The 20,689-nt window shown below is 36.0% G+C and overlaps 1 protein-coding gene across 2 annotated transcripts in view; it reads left to right on the forward strand.

Annotated features, from left to right (window-relative positions):
• The window catches only part of PRSS12 (serine protease 12), a 76,012-nt gene that overhangs the window by 39,676 nt on the left and 15,647 nt on the right, over window positions 1–20,689 (forward strand). For both annotated transcript variants that reach the window (XM_042935638.1, XM_042935639.1), the window contains 4 exons: window positions 3,985–4,126; window positions 15,573–15,778; window positions 18,688–18,766; window positions 19,468–19,590. In XM_042935638.1, the coding sequence (XP_042791572.1) occupies window positions 3,985–4,126; window positions 15,573–15,778; window positions 18,688–18,766; window positions 19,468–19,590 (550 nt within the window). The remainder of the gene's footprint in view (window positions 1–3,984; window positions 4,127–15,572; window positions 15,779–18,687; window positions 18,767–19,467; window positions 19,591–20,689) is intronic.

The following is a 20,689-nucleotide window of genomic DNA, read 5'->3' on the forward strand; positions in this document are numbered from 1 at the left end:
TATGACAGGTATGGAAACCAAAGTGCCAACAACTCTGGGGATAAAACAAAGAAGGATGGAGAAATAAAAATGGATCAGAAGGATCAAAGTAGGGTATGTTCATCTTGCCAACAGTATTTTCTGTCAGTAAACAAAGGCCAATCTAGCAATGTCATATGTTGTTTTAAAGAGAAATGATATTTTTTCTTTAGCTGCTTACTTCACCTCTTTAGCTCTAATCAGTTCCACATGCTTCATGGTATTCCCTAAATCCGTACCAGTAAATCTTAGGGGCCCCAAAGCTGAAGACCCTTTCAGTAACTAGGTGATCTAAAGTGTATTGGTTTGCTTGGGCTGCTGTAACAAAGTACCATGCAGTGGATGGCTTAAACAACAGGTATGTGTTGTCTCACATTTCCCGGGTCCAAAATCCAGGTGTCATCAGGATTGATTGCTTCTCAGGGCTAAGAGGGAAGCTGTGTTCCAGGTCACTCTCCTTGTCTTATAGATGGCCATCTTCTCCCTGTGCCTCCTCACAAGTCTTCCCTCTGTGTATCTCACTCTTCAAATCTGTCCTTTCTATAAGGACATCACTCATACTGGATTAGGGCCCACCGTGACGACTTCACAGTTCAACCCATGACAGTATGCAAGGTGCAGTGAGGGCACTTTCAGTTAAATAGCACCATCTTTTTTTTTTTTCCAATATATGAAATTTATTGTCAAATTGGTTTCCAGACAACACCCAGTGCTCATCCCAAAAGGTGCCCTCCTCAATACCCATCACCCACCCTCCCCTCCCTCCCACCCCCCATCAACCCTCAGTTTGTTCTGTTTTTAAGAGTCTCTTATGCTTTGGCTCTCTCCCACTCTAACCTCTTTTTTTTTTTTCCTTCCCCTCCCCCATGGGTTTCTGTTAAGTTTTTCAGGATCCACATAAGAGTGAAAACATATGGTATCTGTCTTTCTCTGTATGGCTTATTTCACTTAGCATCACACTCTCCAGTTCCATCCACGTTGCTACAAAGGGCCATATTTCATTCTTTCTCATTGCCACGTACTACTCCATTGTGTATATAAACCACAATTTCTTTATCCATTCATCAGTTGATGGACATTTAGGCTCTTTCCATAATTTGGCTATTGTTGAGAGTGCTGCTATAAACATTGGGGTACAAGTGCCCCTATGCATCAGTACTCCTGTATCCCTTGGGTAAATTCTTAGCAGTGCTATTGCTGGGTCATAGGGTAGGTCTATATTTAATTTTTTGAGGAACCTCCACACTGTTTTCCAGAGTGGCTGCACCAATTTGCATTCCCACCAACAGTGCAAGAGGCTTCCCGTTTCTCCACATCCTCTCCAGCATCTATAGTCTCCTGATTTGTTCATTTTGGCCACTCTGACTAGCGTGAGGTGATATCTGAGTGTGGTTTTGATTTGTATTTCCCTGATAAGAAGCGACGTTGAGCATCTTTCATGTGCCTGTTGGCCATCCGGATGTCTTCTTTAGAGAAGTGTCTATTCATGTTTTCTGCCCATTTCTTCACTGGATTATTTGTTTTTCGGGTGTGAAGTTTGATGAGCTCTTTATAGATTTTGGATACTAGCCCTTTGTCCGATATGTCATTTGCAAATAACTTTTCCCATTCCGTTGGTTGCCTTTTAGTTTTGTTGGTTGTTTCCTTTGCTGTGCAGAGGCTTTTTATCTTCATAAGGTCCCAGTAGTTCATTTTTGCTTTTAATTCCCTTGTCTTTGGGGATGTGTCAAGTAAGAAATTGCTGCGGCTGAGGTCAGAGAGGTCTTTTCCTGCTTTCTCCTCTAGGGTTCTGATAGTTTCCTGTCTCACATTCAGGTCCTTTATCCATTTTGAATTTATTTTTGTGAATGGTGTGAGAAAGTGGTCTAGTTTCAATCTTCTGCATGTTGCTGTCCAGTTCTCCCAGCACCATTTGTTAAAGAGACTGTCTTTTTTCCATTGGATGTTCTTTCCTGCTTTGTCAAAGATGAGTTGGCCATACGTTTGTGGGTCTAGTTCTGGGGTTTCTATTCTATTCCATTGGTCTATGTGTCTGTTTTTGTGCCAATACCATGCTGTCTTGATGATTACAGCTCTGTAGTAGAGGCTAAAGTCTGGGATTGTGATGCCTCCTGCTTTGGTCTTCTTCTTCAAAACTACTTTGGCTATTCGGGGCCTTTTGTGGTTCCATATGAATTTTAGGATTGCTTGTTCTAGTTTCGAGAAGAATGCTGGTGCAATTTGGATTGGGATTGCATTGAATGTGTAGATAGCTTTGGGTAGTATTGACATTTTGACAATATTTATTCTTCCAATCCATGAGCAGGGAATGTTTTTCCATTTCTTTATATCTTCCTCAATTTCCTTCATAAGCTTTCTATGGTTTTTAGCATACAGATCTTTTACATCTTTGGTTAGATTTATCCCTAGGTATTTTATGCTTCTTGGTAAATAGCACCATCTTTAATGGTGTCAATAGAGATACATGAAATTCTATAAATCATTTACATAACTTAGATAAACCTCAGTTTGCTAGAGATCAGTTTCTCAACTTTAAAAAAAAAGGAATGTCTTCTATTTATTTTAAATTTTTATTATTTTTATTTTCTAGCTTCAACATTTTTTATTTTTTTTATTTTTTATTTATTTTTTATTTATTTTTTATTTTTTTATTTATTTTTATTTATTTTTTTATTTTATTTTATTTTTTATTTATTTTTGGGACAGAGAGAGACAAAGCACGAACGGGGGAGGGGCAGAGAGAGAGGGAGACATTAAGAGAATCGGAAACAGGCTCCAGGCTCCGAGCCATCAGCCCAGAGCCTGACGCGGGGCTCGAACTCACGGACCGCGAGATCGTGACCTGGCTGAAGTCGGACGCTTAACCGACTGCGCCACCCAGGCGCCCCAAGCTTCAACATTTTTTAAAGTCTTGAGGCATAATGGACATACTATATTAGTGTCCGGTATACAGCATAATGGTTCAGTACTTGTATACGTTGTAAAATGATCAACACAAGTCTAATTAACACCCATCACCTTACATTGTTACAAAAAATTATTTTTCCTGTGTTGAGAACTTTTAAGATCTAATCTCAGCAACTTTCAAATATGAAATACAGTATTATTAACTATACTCACCATGCTGTGCATAACATTTACATTCAACTTTAGTTATCTTAGTAATTTTTATGATTCAAGCCCTTCTTTTGAAAGCAATAGTAAATGAGAAGCCTGAGATGGAAATTGTCCTTGTTAGCTGCCTTCGTTTTTTTTCTCCCCATGCATTCAAGTTACATGCCAAGGGTATATATGTTTATGCCTTCTTAAAAATCTCAGCTTTGGAGTATAAATTTTTAGCTGTGTTCAAGGATAAATGACCAGACATGAAACAAAAACAACTCCAAGGCAATATCTTTTACTATTTAGAAGGTAGTGGAAATAATAAGAGACTCTTAATGATAGAAAACTAAGGGTTGCTGGAGGGTAGGTGCGCAGGGGAATGGGCTAAATGGGTGATGGCATTAAGGAGGGCACTTGTTGGGATGAGCACTGGGTGTTAATGTGTAAATGATGAATCACTAAATTCTACTCCTTAAACCTATACTACACTATAAATTGAACCTAAATTAAAAAAAAAAAGAAGTTAGTGGTAATAAAACCATTCACAAATTAAAGTGCTAATTATTCATTCATTCATTTATTCATTCATACAACAAACAGCTATGGCATGTCCTCTATATGTGAGGCACTGTTCCAAGTGCTTGGGAATTCATAGTTGAGCAAGTGAGTACTCTGACCCAAAGACTTCAAAAGATATTGCAAAAGTGGATATGGTTTTTTATTAACACTCTCATTCACTCTTTCGTATTACCCAGCTAATTTTATAGTTAATTTAAAAAAATGATTTGTGTTTTACAAAGTCTTTCATACTTTGACATCAGTTTGCTGTTTTGGCTTTTCTAATACTTTTGAATCATGACTTAGGTTTTCCTATCAGACTGATGGATGGAGAAAATAAGAAAGAAGGACGAGTGGAGGTTTTCATCAATGGCCAGTGGGGAACAATTTGTGATGATGGGTGGACTGATAAGGACGCAACTGTGATTTGTCGCCAGCTTGGCTACAAGTAAGAAAAACCTAATTATTTGGAATGGTTACTTGATGAACATTTCTAACTATTCAGGTTTGTTCTAATGAGTTATTTCTTACCTAAAATTAATTTCTATGAATCAATTGAAAATACTGGCAGCATGCTGACTTGATTCAGAATTGTGAAGAGATACTAATTAAGAGTCTATTTAAAATTTTCTATTCTCTTATAAGCCATATACACTGTTATATAAGAAATGTAGCTTTTGGAGTGCCTGGCAGGCTCAGTCCATAGAGCATGCAACTCCTGATCTTAAGGTCCTGAGTTCAAGCCTCACGTTGGGCCTAGAATGTAATTGTTTTATTTTTTAGAAATACATATTTTATATTTTATTTTTTATTTTATTTTAGAGAGAGGGTGTTTGAGCAGGGGAGAGGGGCAGAGAGACAGAGGCAGACAGAGAGAGAGAGAGAGAGAGAGAGAGAGAGAGAGAAGGAGACTTACGCAGGCTCTACACTCAGTGCAGAGCCTGACGTGGGACTCAATCCCATGACCGGGGGATCATGACTTGAGCTGAAATCAAGAGTTGGACACTCAACCAACTGAGCCACCCAGGTGCCCTGGGCTTAGAGCTTACTTAAAAAAAATGTAGCTTTTATATAATAGCAAATAATCTAATATTCATAATACTGCTTGTGTCAGGCAGAGGTGTTAACCTTTTCTCTATGATTTAGGTTTCAATACTCTAGCCTTTTAAGAGACTCTGGGGTTCTGAAATTGTACTTAGTTCTCCTTATTCACAGTAGTTCCACTCTCTAAAATTACAGTAAAACACTGCATTAGCTAATGCTCAGCCATGGCTTCTAGAGTTAAGGTTGAACAAGGCAGTGCTCTGCCTTCTCATTTTAGCTCTCAATCTTGGAAACAATTAAGAATTTTGTGGTCTGTTAGTACTTTTTTTAAAATTTATTTTGCATTTTTATGCTTTTTTTGTTAATCATTTCACTGTTTAAAATGCCCCCTGAGCACAGTGCTGAAGTGCTATCTAGTGCTACCTAGCATCATTAAGTGGAAGAAGGCTATGATTGTGATGTGCCTTATGGAGAAAATACAGGTGTTGGATAAGTTTCACTGAAGCATGAGTAATAGTGCAATAAACATGGCACTAAATAGACTGGGGAAAGGACACTTGTTTCAGTTTGAGAGCTGAAATAAACAAGCACATTATCTTCTTCTGACGCCTCAGCTGGGCAATGCACATTTTTTGAGGCTTTGTGCATGTCTGCAAATGACTGAAAGCACCGTGAGTATTGATTTGGCAGCTACAAATATATGTAACATGTTACAGTATAGAGGATATAAAATTGAAATGAATATTGAAATTGAAATGAATTGATGAACTCAGATTACTAATATTGGTTTGGATTTTTAAAAAATCTTTAATTATACATCTATGCATATCTTAAATATTGATAAATTTAACTGGTTATTCTATGCAGAATACATTTTTCTTTAAAAAAATTTTTTTTACATTTATTTATTTATTTTGAGAGAGACAGAGATAGTGCAAGTGGGGGAGGGGCAGAGAGAGGGAGACAGCGAATCCCAAGCAGGCTCCACACTGCCAGCTTAGAGCCTGATGAGGGGCTTAAACCCACGAAACTGTGAGATCATGACATGAGCCGAAACCAAGAGTCAGACGCCCAACTGACTGAGCCACCCAGGCGCCCCAATACATTTTTATTTTAAAAGTATTTCTAATTTAATAAAAATTCAAATGTTTTTTCTTAATTTTTAATTCAAAGTTGTTTTTGGTTACCCAGAAACAACTTCAATTTCCTGCTCAGTTTTGGACCTAGTTGTAATTCCAATTGTCTTATGGTAAATGGGTCCATTATTTGGGATCTAGATTTTCAGTATTCAAATAGGTATATGACATAGATTTTCAGCTTTCAAATTATGAGGGATAGAAGTAAGATAGGAAGAGTTTATGTTAGATGCCTCGGTGAACTCTGTCAATGATTTATTTCCTTTGCTAACTACTTTTCTAACACTCCTTCCTTTATTTGAAAAAAAATATATTATTTTTCTTACATTGCATTCAGAGTGAATTTATCCAAAATCAGCCATTAAAGTACAGCAAAACCTTGGTTTGTGAGCATAATTCGTTCAGGAAACATGCTTATAATCCAAAGCACTTGTATGTCAGAGAGAATTTCCCCATAAGAAATAATGGAAACTCAGATGATTCGTTCCACAACCCAAAAATACTCATATAAAAATTATTACAGTACTGTAATATAATACAAAATAATAAAGAAACTACAAAATATAAAGAAAAATAAACTAACCTACACTTACCTTTGGAAATCTTTGTGGCTGGTGTGAGGGAGACAAGAGGAGGATTATTGTGTAGGACTACTTTCACTGTCACTAACTGCTACCTATTGGCTCGATGGAATCTTCTTCTTTTTGTGCAACTTTACCAAGTTGGAACCTATCCAATGACCTTGAATGAAGCAAAGCATTCCTAAGCTTACTCTTGTATGGAAAAGTAAAGGACTGTCCATAGGTACTTTGAAGTGACAAAAAATACACTAGTCCCGTTGTGGGCACCTTCCAATGTTCTAAAAAATCACTGATTTCTGCCAAACACCGCATCCTGAGACCAAGCATGGGAGCATGGGAGATGATCACCCACAATCCTCCAGTGAGAGAGAACCACTGACTCAGTCATGATCATGTGACATTTAGCATCACGTACTACTCGTGTTGCAGGACATCGCTCGTTTCTCAAGTTAAAATTTATTAGAAATGTTGTTCATTTCGTGGAACACTCGCAGAACAAGTTACTTGCAATCCAAGGTTTTACTGTATATTGCTGTTTGAGACTGGTTACTTGGCTAACTTTTATTTTTTATCAGAATAATCCAGGAAACCTAGTGTTATCTTTGGAAATAGGAAGGGAAAGATCAAATTGATCCTTGAATTGTGTGTCTAATCAATGAGAGGAAAAGTTCATAAGCATATCCATCAACACATTTTCACTTTAATTTCTTTCTACATTTTTTATTGCTTTTAACTTACTGGTTAGCCCATTTTACATTTAACTTAAAGTTTATTTATTTTGAGAGAAAGAGTCAAAGAGGGTAGAGAAAGAGGGAGAGAGAGAGACTCCAAAGCAGGCTCTGCATTGTCAGTGCAGAGCCCGATGCGGGGCTGGATCTCACAACTGTGAATCATGACCTGAGCCAAAATCAAGAGTTGTACACTTAACTGACTGAGCCACCAGGTGCCCCTATTTTGCATTTAACTTAAATGGTGAATTTCGGTAAGAAATAATATAGGTTAAGTGAACAAAGTTTGTAGCAATTTTCAATAATGGTTCTGTAAGAATTATCAAGAAAAGCATTGAAAGAAGAGCTTACTGTGTAATTGTTTCTTTAAAATAAAGTCTCCTAATAAGTAAATCAGTAATTAAACGTTATAACAAATTGGATAATCATCTTCTAGTGCACAGGGTATAATTTACCATCAAATAATATTTACATGAGAATCATGTGGCTATTTGATCAATCTAAATACACTTGAATGTTTTTATAATTTTCCACTCAGGGGAAATGGATTTCATGTAAGAACATATATATAATTGTAAACAAGTATGTGACTAGAGAATATTTTTTCCCCTAGGTCTACTTGGAATTGTTAAAAATTCTTTAATAAGGCATGTCTTTGTAGAAATCAATCCAGAAGACTTTTAAGCTGTCAAAAGGCTTGGGTGTTAGAAATAGAAGTTTCAGAGATCTGTACCCCAGCCAACTATATTATATGTGAGGCTTTGGAAATACTGAGGAAATACTCCTTGGAAATACTGAGAATCCAAATAGCATTAGACAGTATTTCCACAATGAGAGAAACAAAATGAAGTAACAAAACCAGGAAACAAGAATGGTAACTAATGTAGATATACTTAGAGTGAACAGAAAGTAAAAGGGATTATTTAATTATGTATTACATGTTACATAATGTCTGACAAAGTCTAGCATATGAGCATATTATTTTTAGAGGGCTCAGAGAGAATGTGTTGATATCAGTTACACTCGTCAAGATAGACTAAATAGCTATGATGGAAATTCCATTCTGTTTGAACTTTGTGTGAATCCATTAGCATATGTTCTCAAGATGACATTGTTCTTGTACTGCATATTTGTTTTAGTACCCCTCAAAAGAATTTGCAAAATTGTGTGTCCCTAGAGAATTAGTAGAGACCTAAAATTAAGTATATCTAGTTTTTACCTTATAATTAAATAGCTGCAAAGGATATAATTTAGTTTCTGGCATATTTGTGTATGATATTTAAAAATAGAACAGTTATATCACTCTTAATTATAATCCAATGGAATATCAGTATAATAGTGACTTGATACTGTCTGTAATCTATTTAAACAATACATGAGGGGCACCTAGGTGGCTCAGTCGGTTGAGCGTCCGACTTCGGCTCAGGTCGTGATCTTGTGGTTTGTGAGTTTGAGCCCTGTGTCGGGCTCTGTGCTGACAGCTCAGAGCCTGGAGCCTGCTTCTGATTCTGTGTCTCCCTCTCTCTGCCCCTGCTCTGCTTGCACTCTGTCTTTCTCTCTCTCTTTCTCTCAAAAATATATAAACTTTTAAAAAAATTTAAAAAAATACATGAACAAGCTCTTCTTTGACCTTGAGAAATTTTACATAGTTCCTTCTCTTGAAATTGTATTTAAAATTTTCCTTCTCCATAGTATCCTAAAGTTGCAATGCTTTAAAAAACACGTGTATATGAGTATATACATATATACATACTTATGCAAATGTGTGTGTGCCTGTGTGTATGTGCATGTGTATATGTATATGGAGAGAGCAAGAGAAAGAGAGAGAAATTAAATCCTTCTAAAAAGTTCCTCTTTAGAGTTTATGATTTCTAGTATACAACCGATTAAAGACAACACAAACAAAAATTTGGTAAGTAAGTATTAAATATAGGAAATAAAAACTGAAGAAAGGTCCCATTTCTAACTTTGATGAGTTGGGTTTATGGTGCTTGGTTAAAGGAGACTTCATTGCTATCATATATTTTGAATTGTTCTTTTGACCACTTCAGAGGCTTTTAAATCTTGGGGTAATGCATTGTGGTAGGATTTGGGATGAGTGAAAAATATGTCTTTCTTTTGTGTAGTAGGAGAGGAAAATTTTGAAGAGTTGATTTTCATTTCAGCCAAACCAGTTTTAGGCGAAAATACACATGTCATTTGAGGATCTAAATACTGATTCCCATAAAGCCATGCATCCTTAGAAAGTCATCTGCTACTCCCAGGAGCACTTACATCCCAGTTTAAAGACTGTCTAATGTATTGAAATTGTCTGCTGTGAATTACTGCCTGGCTGTAGCCTAGTGGGAAGTCCCTTCCCTTTTTTCTATAGATGACACAGTCCTTAGTTGATAAAAAAAAAAAAAAAAATTAACAAAGTTTTTTTAAATTCCACTACATTGCTGAGAATCTCTTTATTTAATTATGCACTGTTATTAGTTAAAATGTTCCCTAACTTCTATTTCTAATGTATCTAAAATGGTGCATTCTTTTAGTCTGTAAGTTGATAAATTTCTAAGAAATCATCCTTCATTTTATTTAATGGGTCTAATTTTATTTTCTATGCGTTTATCTCTACCTATCATCTACTTCTATGGTATTTATGATGATTTTTTGTCTGTTCTTTGTGTACTCTTCTGTTTTTTTATATGCAAGCAACCCTATTTTCTACTTTCATTCTTTCCTTTCTTTAGTGGTTGGACACTCAGCATTCTTATTGTTTTACTGGAAGTTCTGTTAAAATTTTAGCAAACATGCTGGCATATTTTCTTACCAATTTCAGAAATTATCTGTAAGTTTCCCTTAGCATGCTATTATTTACTTCCTACCTCCACTCATCCGCACTTCCCACACTGATGGGAATCACCTGGGATTTTAATTTCAGAATGCTATTAATTTTTTATTTTCTTTGAATGATGCCTATTTGAATTTCAAAAGGCTTAACATTATACAACCACATTGTCAACAATTATTTCTGTTTTTTTAAAAAAAAAGATTAATAAAATAAGCAATATTTGGCGATTCCAACTCAGAAAAAGGAGAGAAAATACAAGTATACAAAAATACAAATATACATTAGAAAAAAGAAAAGGAATATGAGCAGATACACATATCAGGTTAAAAAATTATAGAATACTGTGAACTACTTTTAGCTAATAAATTTGGAAATCTAGATGAAATGAACAATTATGTAGGAAACCACATTTTCAACAAAAATATAATTATGAAAATTGATAGAAAACCTAAATAGATTAATGATCATGGAAGCAATGACTCTGATTTTTTTGCTGAGGAGTTTTGACTGGTCTTCAATTCAGGTAATTCCCAAGTTATATAAATTGATGCAGAGTGGGAAAAAAGATGGAAATCTTTCCATTCATTTTATGAGGCTAATATAAATTTATTTCATGACTAGATAATCCAAGTATACTCACACACACATCAAGAAAACTATATTCCATCTCATTAATCTACATACAAAAATTCAAACAAAATATTAGCACATTTAATCCAATGGTGTATTTAGACAGATTTGAAGAAATTGGAGTCTATTGCAAGAATATAAAAATGGTTCAAAGTGAGGCATTCAATTAATGTATTTCAGTGTATTGTCTATAAATTAAAACAAATATGATCAACTAATAATGGCAAAACTTTATATGTTAAAAATCACCATTTCTTCCTTATGTCTCTTAGGAAGCTTAGGATAAAATAAAACTACCTTACCTTTATATCACATTCATCAAACAAGAACAAAACAAGCATGCCTGCTATTACTTCAGTGACTCAGTATTATCTGAAAGTCCCACTATCATTAAGCATTGAGATACCAGTATTGAAAAGGAAGTCAGAATTGTTACATGAATAATGTGATTGTCCAACTAAAAAACCCAAGAGAATCAATGGGAAAGACACTAGAACTAGTGTTATTTTTTAAAAGGCAATAGTTCCTATAAGCTAAGTAGAAAATAAAAAGAAAAAAAGATCATTTAGAAGGTACAAAAACCAAAAACCAAACAAAAAACCCAAAAACTACCCAACTAGGAATAATCACAAGAATTGAGACCTATATGAAAAAAAGTAAATCTTTACAAAGGTAGAAAAGTTAATAAGTGATATACAACAATCCTGAATGGGAAGACAGAATAGAGATTAATCTATTCATTAAATGCTGCCCTTATAAAAATCTTTTTATTTTTCTTGGTGTGGCTGAGGGTAGGGGTGGGGAGAGGAACTTGACTTCAAAAGTCATCTGGAATCAAATCCATGTGGTACTGGCACAGGAATAGGCAAGAAGTCAACGATACTAACTACAGCAGTGATTACCAAACGATACTAACTACAGCAGTGATTATCAACCTCGGGTGTACACTAAGATCACATTGAGAGTTAAAAGAATATTACCCCCATGACCAGCCCCATTCCCATGGATTTTACTTTAATTGATGTCAGGTGGGGTTCAGGTTTTGCTATAATATAAAAGCTTCCAAAGGTAATTTTAATGTGTAGCCAAGATTGGGGATTACTGTATCGTAAAGACCAAAAAATGACTTATGTACATGTAAGCATGATAAATGTTAAATTATAAAGACTTTTAGAGGCTCCTGGGTAGCTTAATCGATTAAGTGGCTGGCTTCAGCTCAGGTCATGATCTCATGGCTCATGGGTTCGAGCCCAGCGTCAGACTCTGTGCTGACAGCTCAGAGCCTGGAGGCTGCTTCGGATTCTGTGTCTCCCTCTCTCTCTGCCCCTTCCCTACTCACGCTCTGTCTCTCTCTGTCTCTAAAATATATAAAAACATTTAAAAAACATTTTTTAAAAAGCCTTTCAAATCAGTGGGAAAAGTTATTGGGACAATGACCTTAGGGACAAAAATAAAACTATATCCCATACTAACACTAAGCAGAAATAAATTCCAGATAGATCAGAACTATGATGCACAAAATAAAGCAGAAAAACTTTTCTTTGAATAATCACATTTTAATTACACATATTTCAAATGAATAAGTTGCTTCCCAAAGACTTGCCCTGTATTCAGCAATATATATCCAGAACCTTAAAAAATGTTTATATCTGTTGAACAAAAATACTACTTCTGGGAAGAAATCTAAGCTGTCTACAAAAACTTCTGTTTAAGAGTGTGTGTGTGTAACAGACCCTTAAATAAGAACAAACAGAGGGTTACTGGAGGGGTTGTGGGAGGGGGGATGGGCTAAATGGGTAAGGGGCATTAGGGAATCTACTCCTGAAATCATTGTTGCACTACATGCTAACTAATTTGGATGTAAATTTAAAAAAATAAAATTAAAAAAAAAAAAAAAGAAAGAAAGAAAGCAAACTGATAGTTACCAGAGGGGAGGTGGGTGAAATAGGTGATGGGGATTAAGGAGTGCACTTGGGATAAGCACCAGGTGATGGAACTGAAATCATGATATTGTAGATGTGAAACTAATATAACACTGTATGTTAACTATACTGGAATTTAAAATAAAATTACATTTAGAAAAAAAGAAAGTATGTGTGTGTGTATAATTATAAAAAGTCTTGAATTTTAAAAGTAAATGTGCAGCAGCGGGGAAATAAACTCTAATTTTTCTATGTTAAAGTTTGATGTAGAACTCCCTGAGTAGGAATCACCTAGAGCTTATGAAAAAATAGATTTCTAAGTCCCACTGGTGATACACTCACTCAGAATCAACCCAAGTGGTCTTTTAAGTACTCTGAAGTTTGAGATCCACTACACTAATGTGTACAATGAATTTTTTTAACCATTAAAAATTATAGTTAGTTTTTTCCCCATAAATATGTACAGGAAGGGAATGTACCCGGATGCTAACAGTGTGTTGTTGGGAATTTTTATATTTTTATTTGTAAATTTGATACAGTGAGCATTAACTTCCATAGTTATTAAATAAGTTTTATATTAAAAAAGATTTACTCTAAGAGTACTGTGAGAATCATCTGTTTGGGCATAGGGGTTTTTTACAACTTACTAGTAGCTATATCAGTTTTTTTCGTTTTCTTTTCTTTTTTAATTAATTTATTTATTTTGAGAGAGTGCACAAGCAGGGGAGGGGCAGAGAGAGAGGGAGAGAGAGACTCTCAAGCAGGCTTCGCACCCCACGCTGAGCCTGATGTGGGGCTCAATCTCACAACCATGAGATCATGACTTGAGCCGAAATAAAGAATCAGGTGCTTAACCAACTCAGCCACCCAGGTGCCCTGTGTCAGTTTTGAAGTGAATGTGTTGCCAACCACAAGCATGTGAGACCAGTTCTCATTGCTGAAGAGGGTCATTCAAATTAATTTCTCAGATGATTTGTATCAATAAACTTTGCTAAGTTTCTTGCATAATTATAAGGAAAGTATAATAATTTTATCTTAGTTAAGTAGAATATATTTTGATGTCAGAAATCTGGGCCAAATTGTCATTTTTAATGAGTCAGTTTCTTTTGATTTGACACCTGCCTTTTGCCGGTTTTTCTCTTGGGTTGTTAAGGTTTTAAAACTTTTTTTAATGAATTTTGAGAATTCTTTTTATTTTGTATGAGAATCAATTCTATTGGATAGATTCACCAACAAATATATTTGTGAATATGTAATACAATATATGCATCAACTTTTTAATTTATCTTTTAACTTTCCTTAGGGTGGTTTTTAGTAAAGTAGCATTCTTAATTTTTATTGAATATATTAGTCCTTTAATTTAAAGTATACCATCTGTGTCTTGTTGAATAAATCTTTCCCTATTTGAAGTTGTAAGGATAACTCAAAATAAAACTTTGCTTTCGTAATTTTGCCATCTATTTATCAGGAATTGAGTTTTGAATGTGGTGTTAGTTTGAAATATTTCACTTTCAGCTTTTATATTTGGATATTTAAAAAGAAGTACTGTGTAATTAAGAACAAACAACAAAAAAGTAACATACCAAAGTAAATGTTCCTTCTATTTGTGATTCCTGGTTTTCTTTTTCCTCTAAAAATCAGATGTTTTTACTTTTAAAGTAGTCTTTAAAATGTTTAGTCTTTAAAATGTTCCCTGGGTTATTATCTAACCTCATAATTTTCTTAGCAATTTTAACCAATTTTAAAAACACTGTTATGTTCTTTAAGAAAATTTTGAGATGATTTTTTTTCCTGCTTAAACTAGAGTTTAAGGGGCACCTGGGTCACTCAGTGGGTTAAGTGTCCAACTCTTGGTTTCAGCCCAGGTCACATTTTATGCAAGATTGAGTCCTGGGTCGGGCTCTGTGCTGACAGCGTGGAGTCTGCTTGGGATTCTCTCTCTCCCCTCTCTCTTTGTCCCTCCCCTGCTCATGTGCATGTGTTCAATCTCTCTCTCTCAAAGTAAATAAATAAACTTTATTATTAAAAAAAAAAATGACCTCATAGTTGTGAGATTTAGCCCCACTTTGGGCTCCAGGCTGGGTGTTGGAGCCTGCTTAAGATTCTCTCTCCCTCTCCTTTAGCCCCTCCCCCCTCATAAAAAATAAAATAAAGGGGTGCCTGGGTGGCTCAGTTGGTTGAGCGTCTTAGTCTTGATTTCTGCTCAGGCCGTGATCTTACAGGGTTGTGGGATTGAACCCCAATCATGGTATTGAGCATGTAGCCTGCTTAAGATTCTCTCTCTCTGCCTCTCTCCCCCATCATGTGCTCTCTCTCTCTGTCTCAAAAAACAGAGCGTGTAGTCTGCTTAAGATTCTCTCTCTGTCTCTACCTTTCTCCCCCGTCATGCATGTGTGCTCGCTCTCTCTCTCTCTCTCTCTCAAAACAGAATAAAAATGAAATAAAAAAATGTTAAATAGTTGAAATTAGGGGTGCCTGGGTGGCTCAGTCGGTTAAGCATCTGACTTTGGCTCAGGTCACGATCTCGTGGTTCCTGAGTTCGAGCCCTGTGTGGGGCTCTGTGCTAACAGCTCAGAGCCTGGAGCCTCCTTCAGATTCTGTGTCTCCCTCTCTCTCTACCCCTTGCCTGCTCACACTCTGTCTCTCTCTCTCAAAAATAAAATATTTTTTAAAAATTAAAAAATAATAAAAAATAAAAAATTGAAATTAAAAACAAAAACAAAAACTAGAGTCGAAGACTATCATTAATTTTTGACATGCCATTAAATGTGACTTTCTTAGCAGAACTTAAATTAGAGGCACCCAGGGCAGTAAAGAAACTGTGAGCTAGCAAAACAAAGAAGGTAGAGTTATTACCTCTTTTAAGCTTGTTTTTGATAGTCATGAAATAAAAATTTTTTTAGCATACATAGATGCTAAGTTTAATACACTAAAATTAATTGAATGAGAGTATATGTTGTGATGTGTTAAAACGTATGAGTGACTGGTTCTCCACATCCTCAAGAACGCTCTGTTTCCAGGGGCCCTGCCAGAGCAAGAACCATGGCTTACTTTGGGGAAGGGAAAGGCCCCATCCATGTGGATAATGTGAAGTGCACAGGAAATGAGCGGTCCCTAGCTGACTGTATCAAACAAGATATTGGAAGACATAACTGCCGCCACAGTGAAGATGCAGGAGTCATTTGTGATTATTTTGGCAAGAAGGCAACAGGTAACAGTAATAAAGGTAAGTCATTTTCCAGGGCCTGTACAAGTCAAAGAGTGTTCTTCACTTGATTAGTATCAGCAGTACTTTGATAACAAAAGTCTCCTTCATAAGACTGTATATAATCCCTGGTTCCTTGTGCTTGTATTAAGAGGCAGTGGTTTCCTGACAAATCTGACTGGATGGGGCTTACAGGGCGAGCAGAGCTCAGGGGCAAGAGTGGATTTACAGGATTTGTAATCTCTGGCATTCGGCCCTTTCCAGGTTCTCAGTCATTTCTGTACCATTCCTTCTCTGGATGTAATAAAACTGTCAAACTTGTCGGTATCCTTGAAGATTTAGAACTGATAATTACTTCACAAAAACAAGGCCAGAAATGACAATTTAAAGATATGGCATAGAAAGGAACTTCTTCTTCCACTCTCAAAAAGGTTATCTTTTGTAGATTTTATTCTCTGAAATTAAAAAATGTAAGGGAAATGAGAAATAATCTTTCAGTACAACACAGTAATAGGTGTTTTATACTTAAATAGAAAGGTCATTGAAAGCTGAGTGTAACTTTTATGAAACAAATACTGCTTTAGAATAAAGAAGTAGCTATTTTGTAGAAAACTGTGGTTACATTTTATGAATAGAACAATGATCTCTTTATGTGTTTTGAAAGCTCAGAGTTTTGATCATTGGATTTTCTGAAAAGTAGGTGTATCTGTATTTAAACATTATCTTCCTCTAACATCTTTTAATTGCTAAAGACAATGCAAAAATGAACTGGATGTTGTTAATATGATTCTTCACTGTCTGAGGAGCTTTTGAGTATGAAGAGTACTTACAACCTTTTGTGCTTTGTTTTATACACACACACACACACACACACACACACATACACACATAATCGGCTTACTAAATCATATATTTAATATTATTAAATAGTATACTTATATACAAGTAGTAATTATAACTTATTAAAGTGCCTTCAGTAATTTAAACTATAGTTAAAAATTGAATATAATTCTTTGGATTATGTCAAATTTCTTAAGTGGTAGAAAAACATAAAAATTCAATAATTGTAAAATGTTTTTGCTTTGGATTCTCTCTCTCTGCCTCTCCCGCACACTATTTCTCTCAAAATAAATAAGTAAACTTAAAAAAAATATTTCCTCTTAGACAAGCTGGATTACATAATTTGGTTTGTTAACCTACTGATTTTGTATTGAGGCTCAAGACCTAGTGACTTCTATAAGGGGACTGAAACTCAAGGCATTGGTTATTGGTCATCTGATGGGATCCTTTTATAAATGAATTTCATTTTGCTTAAAAAATTTTTTTTTGTAGCCGTGGATTTTACGCCTTACTAGATTTTACACTTTTGCAATCTGGTGCTTTGCCCTGGAATGATGTAAACTTTCAGTTTTGCTTGCTCAGTATTACATCATTCTTTATCTTGGCCTTATATACATTGACCTGACTTGGACCATTATTTGAAACTTATGTTTTTCTAATATCTTATAATTTGCTGTGTCATCTAGAGGATTCATATCCTAAGAGATGAGAATTAAAGTTTGACAGCATGCCTCTGAGATCACTTGGCAAATTGGTGATCTTGGTAAACATTGTTTAACCTTTTTCTCCATGAAAAAATAACTAGTGTTGATCCCCTACTGAGCTCACTTCTACCTGGTTATTATGGGGGAATATTAGTGCAGACTAGATTTTCATGCTCTTGGCACAATTCCCCACCTTCTCTTCGTACACAGATAGAAAAAGTGTCAATCTATACTTGGTACATATGTACTTAACCAAAGAAACAAAATACCCCTGTAGAGATTCCCCTCCTTCTAAAATTATTTTTAAAATAGCTATACTTTGGGGCACCTGGGTGGCTCAGTTGGTTGAGCATCCGACTTCGGTTCAGGTCATGATCTCGCAGTCTGTGAGTTCGAGCCCCGCGTTGGGCTCTGTGCTGACAGCTCAGAGCCTGGAGCCTGCTTCAGATTCTGTGTCTCCCTCTCTCTCTGCCCCTTCCCTGCTCATGCTCTGTCTCTCTCTGTCTCAAAAAATAAATAAAAACATTAAAAAAAATTTTTTTAAATAGCTATACTTTATTTTATTTACTTTCTTTTGTATACCACCTTTTCATATATTTTCGTTCTTAATTCTTTTTTTATGCTCTTGTGAGAGTCTGTTATCTTGGGAAATTTGACTGTATTTCCTAAAATGCCACTTTGTTTAGTAAACCCTTTCCATATAATAATATGCTATATGAGTAAATATAAATGTAGATATAGATCAGAATCCCATTCTAAGTTACATTTTGTATAAGTGGCCTGGAAAGTGTTGTATGTGAAAAGCAAATTACTTAGACCTGTAATACCTTTGCAATTCTCTTGTTTTGTTTAATGTTCCTGCACTCCGAAACAGTCTCTGTAATCAGCTGTAGGCGCCCGTGGGATGACATGCCGGACAGGGTCACAGCTGAATGTGGGAAACCTCATAAAGTTCCTTGTCTGCTTGTGAATTCTTGTTGCCTTGGCTAAATGAGAAGACTTTTCTTTCTTTTTTTTTTTTTTTTTTAATTTTTTAATGTTTGTTTATTTTTGAGAGACAGAGCACAAGCGGGGGAGGGGCAGAAAGACAGGGAGACACAGAATCCAAAGCAAGTTGCAGGCTCTGAGCTGTCAGCACAGAGCCCAACACGGGGCTCCAACTCATGAACTGTGAGATCATGACCTGAGCCATAGTTAGTCGCTTAACCAACTGAGCCACCCAGGCACCCCAACTTTTAATTTTTATTATAAGAGAAGGTATCCTATAATTTGAGGAGAAAAGATGTTTTAAAATAGAGAAAGAAACGGCAGGAGACTGTGTCACTTGTGTCTTTGTCACACTGTCAGCAATACGACAGTCTGATTAATAACCTCTGTCTGCTTCAGAATCCCTCTCATCTGTTTGTGGTTTGAGATTACTGCACCGTCGGCAGAAGCGGATCATTGGTGGGAAAAATTCTTTAAGGTAAAAGGTCCTTCAGAGATTTTACATATTACAAAACTATTTATGTACATACAGTGTTACAATTTGGGGGTTTTTCTACTATGATGTGAGGGATTTATTTTACTTACTTAATTTCCTAAATTAAATCCAGATTACATGTTTTTTTTTCTTTTAATCTACACTTACTTTATGTAGACTGTGTTCTTAGATCACTACCTCCTGATTTATACAATAAGTACGTTGCTGAAAAGTTATGTTGTTGAATCTCACTAAGAGGAGGTCTGAAAAATATGTAACTACAAAATTCATTTAATTTAGAATATATTTGTTTTAGACTTGACTCTTTTTTTTTTTTTTTTATTTGTTGCGTTTACTAATGGAAACCCAGTACTTTGCTTAATGAAATACTTCTTCGGGCTGCTTAGGTGAGGTTGTGAGGAGAGAAAATACACTTCAAGCAATGAAATATCGAGAAGACTGAGTTTTTTCCACGAGTGTCAGAGGTGGGTGGGATGCATACAAATGTCCATAAGCAGATCTTCAGTGTGGTCTGCTCCAGGTTGTAGGGGTACCATTTTCAAAGTAGGGAGATATCTTACCTGCTAGGGTCCCTTTTATGTGGCTTTCCTCCCACCTGCAAGCCTTCCAACTCATTGTCTTAATGGATGCTTTTCTTTGCTTTTCTCCCTTATACGGACTCAAGTGGCTTACTTTCTTCTTAGGGGTGGTTGGCCTTGGCAAGTGTCCCTCCGGCTTAAGTCATCCCATGGAGATGGCAGACTCCTTTGTGGGGCCACGCTCTTGAGTAGCTGCTGGGTCCTTACAGCAGCACACTGCTTCAAGAGGTATGTGTCCACCTTTCCAAACAAGTCCGTTGGGTTCTTATTTGACAGTGCTTCCAATTCCTTCCTGCTCCATAGCATACTAGAAACTTGGGGTGACAGAGCCAGGCTACCAGTCTTCTTTACCTGTGCCCACGGCACTGTGGAAGTGGGGGAGGTAACAGAAGGAGCAACGAGAGCCCTCTGGAAGCCACTTGCTACGCCAGTGTTAAAGCAAACTCTGTATTTGGGGGAAGAGAAGATGCATTTTGGGAGGGGAGGCAGCTATGTTAGTGCTTCCCTCAAGAACTTATCTGAGGGTGAAATCATATCCCAGTAGACCTAGAGGAGATCTCAGATGACCCAGTAGTGGATACTAAGAGTAGGGAGTGAAGTTTTTATTGTTTTTTGATCCTTTGGATCTTGGTGTTTTGTGTCTTTTAGATTTCTCTATTTGTACCTTCTAGAAAGTCCAGGTTGCATCCTGATTATTTCCTCATCTCCCAAACATTTTATCACTTCAGTCTGAAGTCTTCCCAGTTGAGAGGGGAGGCCATACAGAGAAAAATGGTGTGCCAGAGTCACACTGCTCATGGTGGCAGTGTCTGCACTAGGACCTGGCTCTCCTTTGTTCTTGTCCTGTGTTCTTTTGTGGGCCTAATGGCCATTTCCGCAGCATGAATTTTGGGATTTAAAAATGTATACCAATCCTTGGCAAAATATTGATAATTAGTGAAGCAAGGTGATGATACAGGAGTTTCACTGTGTTATTCTAATTGTGTATATTTGAAAATGGTCATAATAAAAAGTCTTATATAAAATGTATAACATGTCATTGAAAAATTCTTACAAGCAAGAATTTGTTTTATATTTTTCCATATGTGATACAAGGCTTCACTATATATTTACAATTTATCCATATAGATTTTGTTCACTTTAACCACCATGTGAATTTTAACTCCTATTGTAAGGCTAAATCACAATTTATTTAGTTCCCTACTAATGGATAGTTAGTTGGTTTCAGTTCTTTCACTATGAAAAAACAATGCTGTAATAGACATCTATTGTATGTCTCATTGGGTACACATATGTGGGAACATTTTGCTAGAGTATGGGCACAATT

The sequence above is a fragment of the Panthera leo genome, chromosome B1 (assembly GCF_018350215.1).
Source record: "Panthera leo isolate Ple1 chromosome B1, P.leo_Ple1_pat1.1, whole genome shotgun sequence".
In the NCBI taxonomy this organism is placed as follows: Eukaryota; Metazoa; Chordata; class Mammalia; order Carnivora; family Felidae; genus Panthera; species Panthera leo.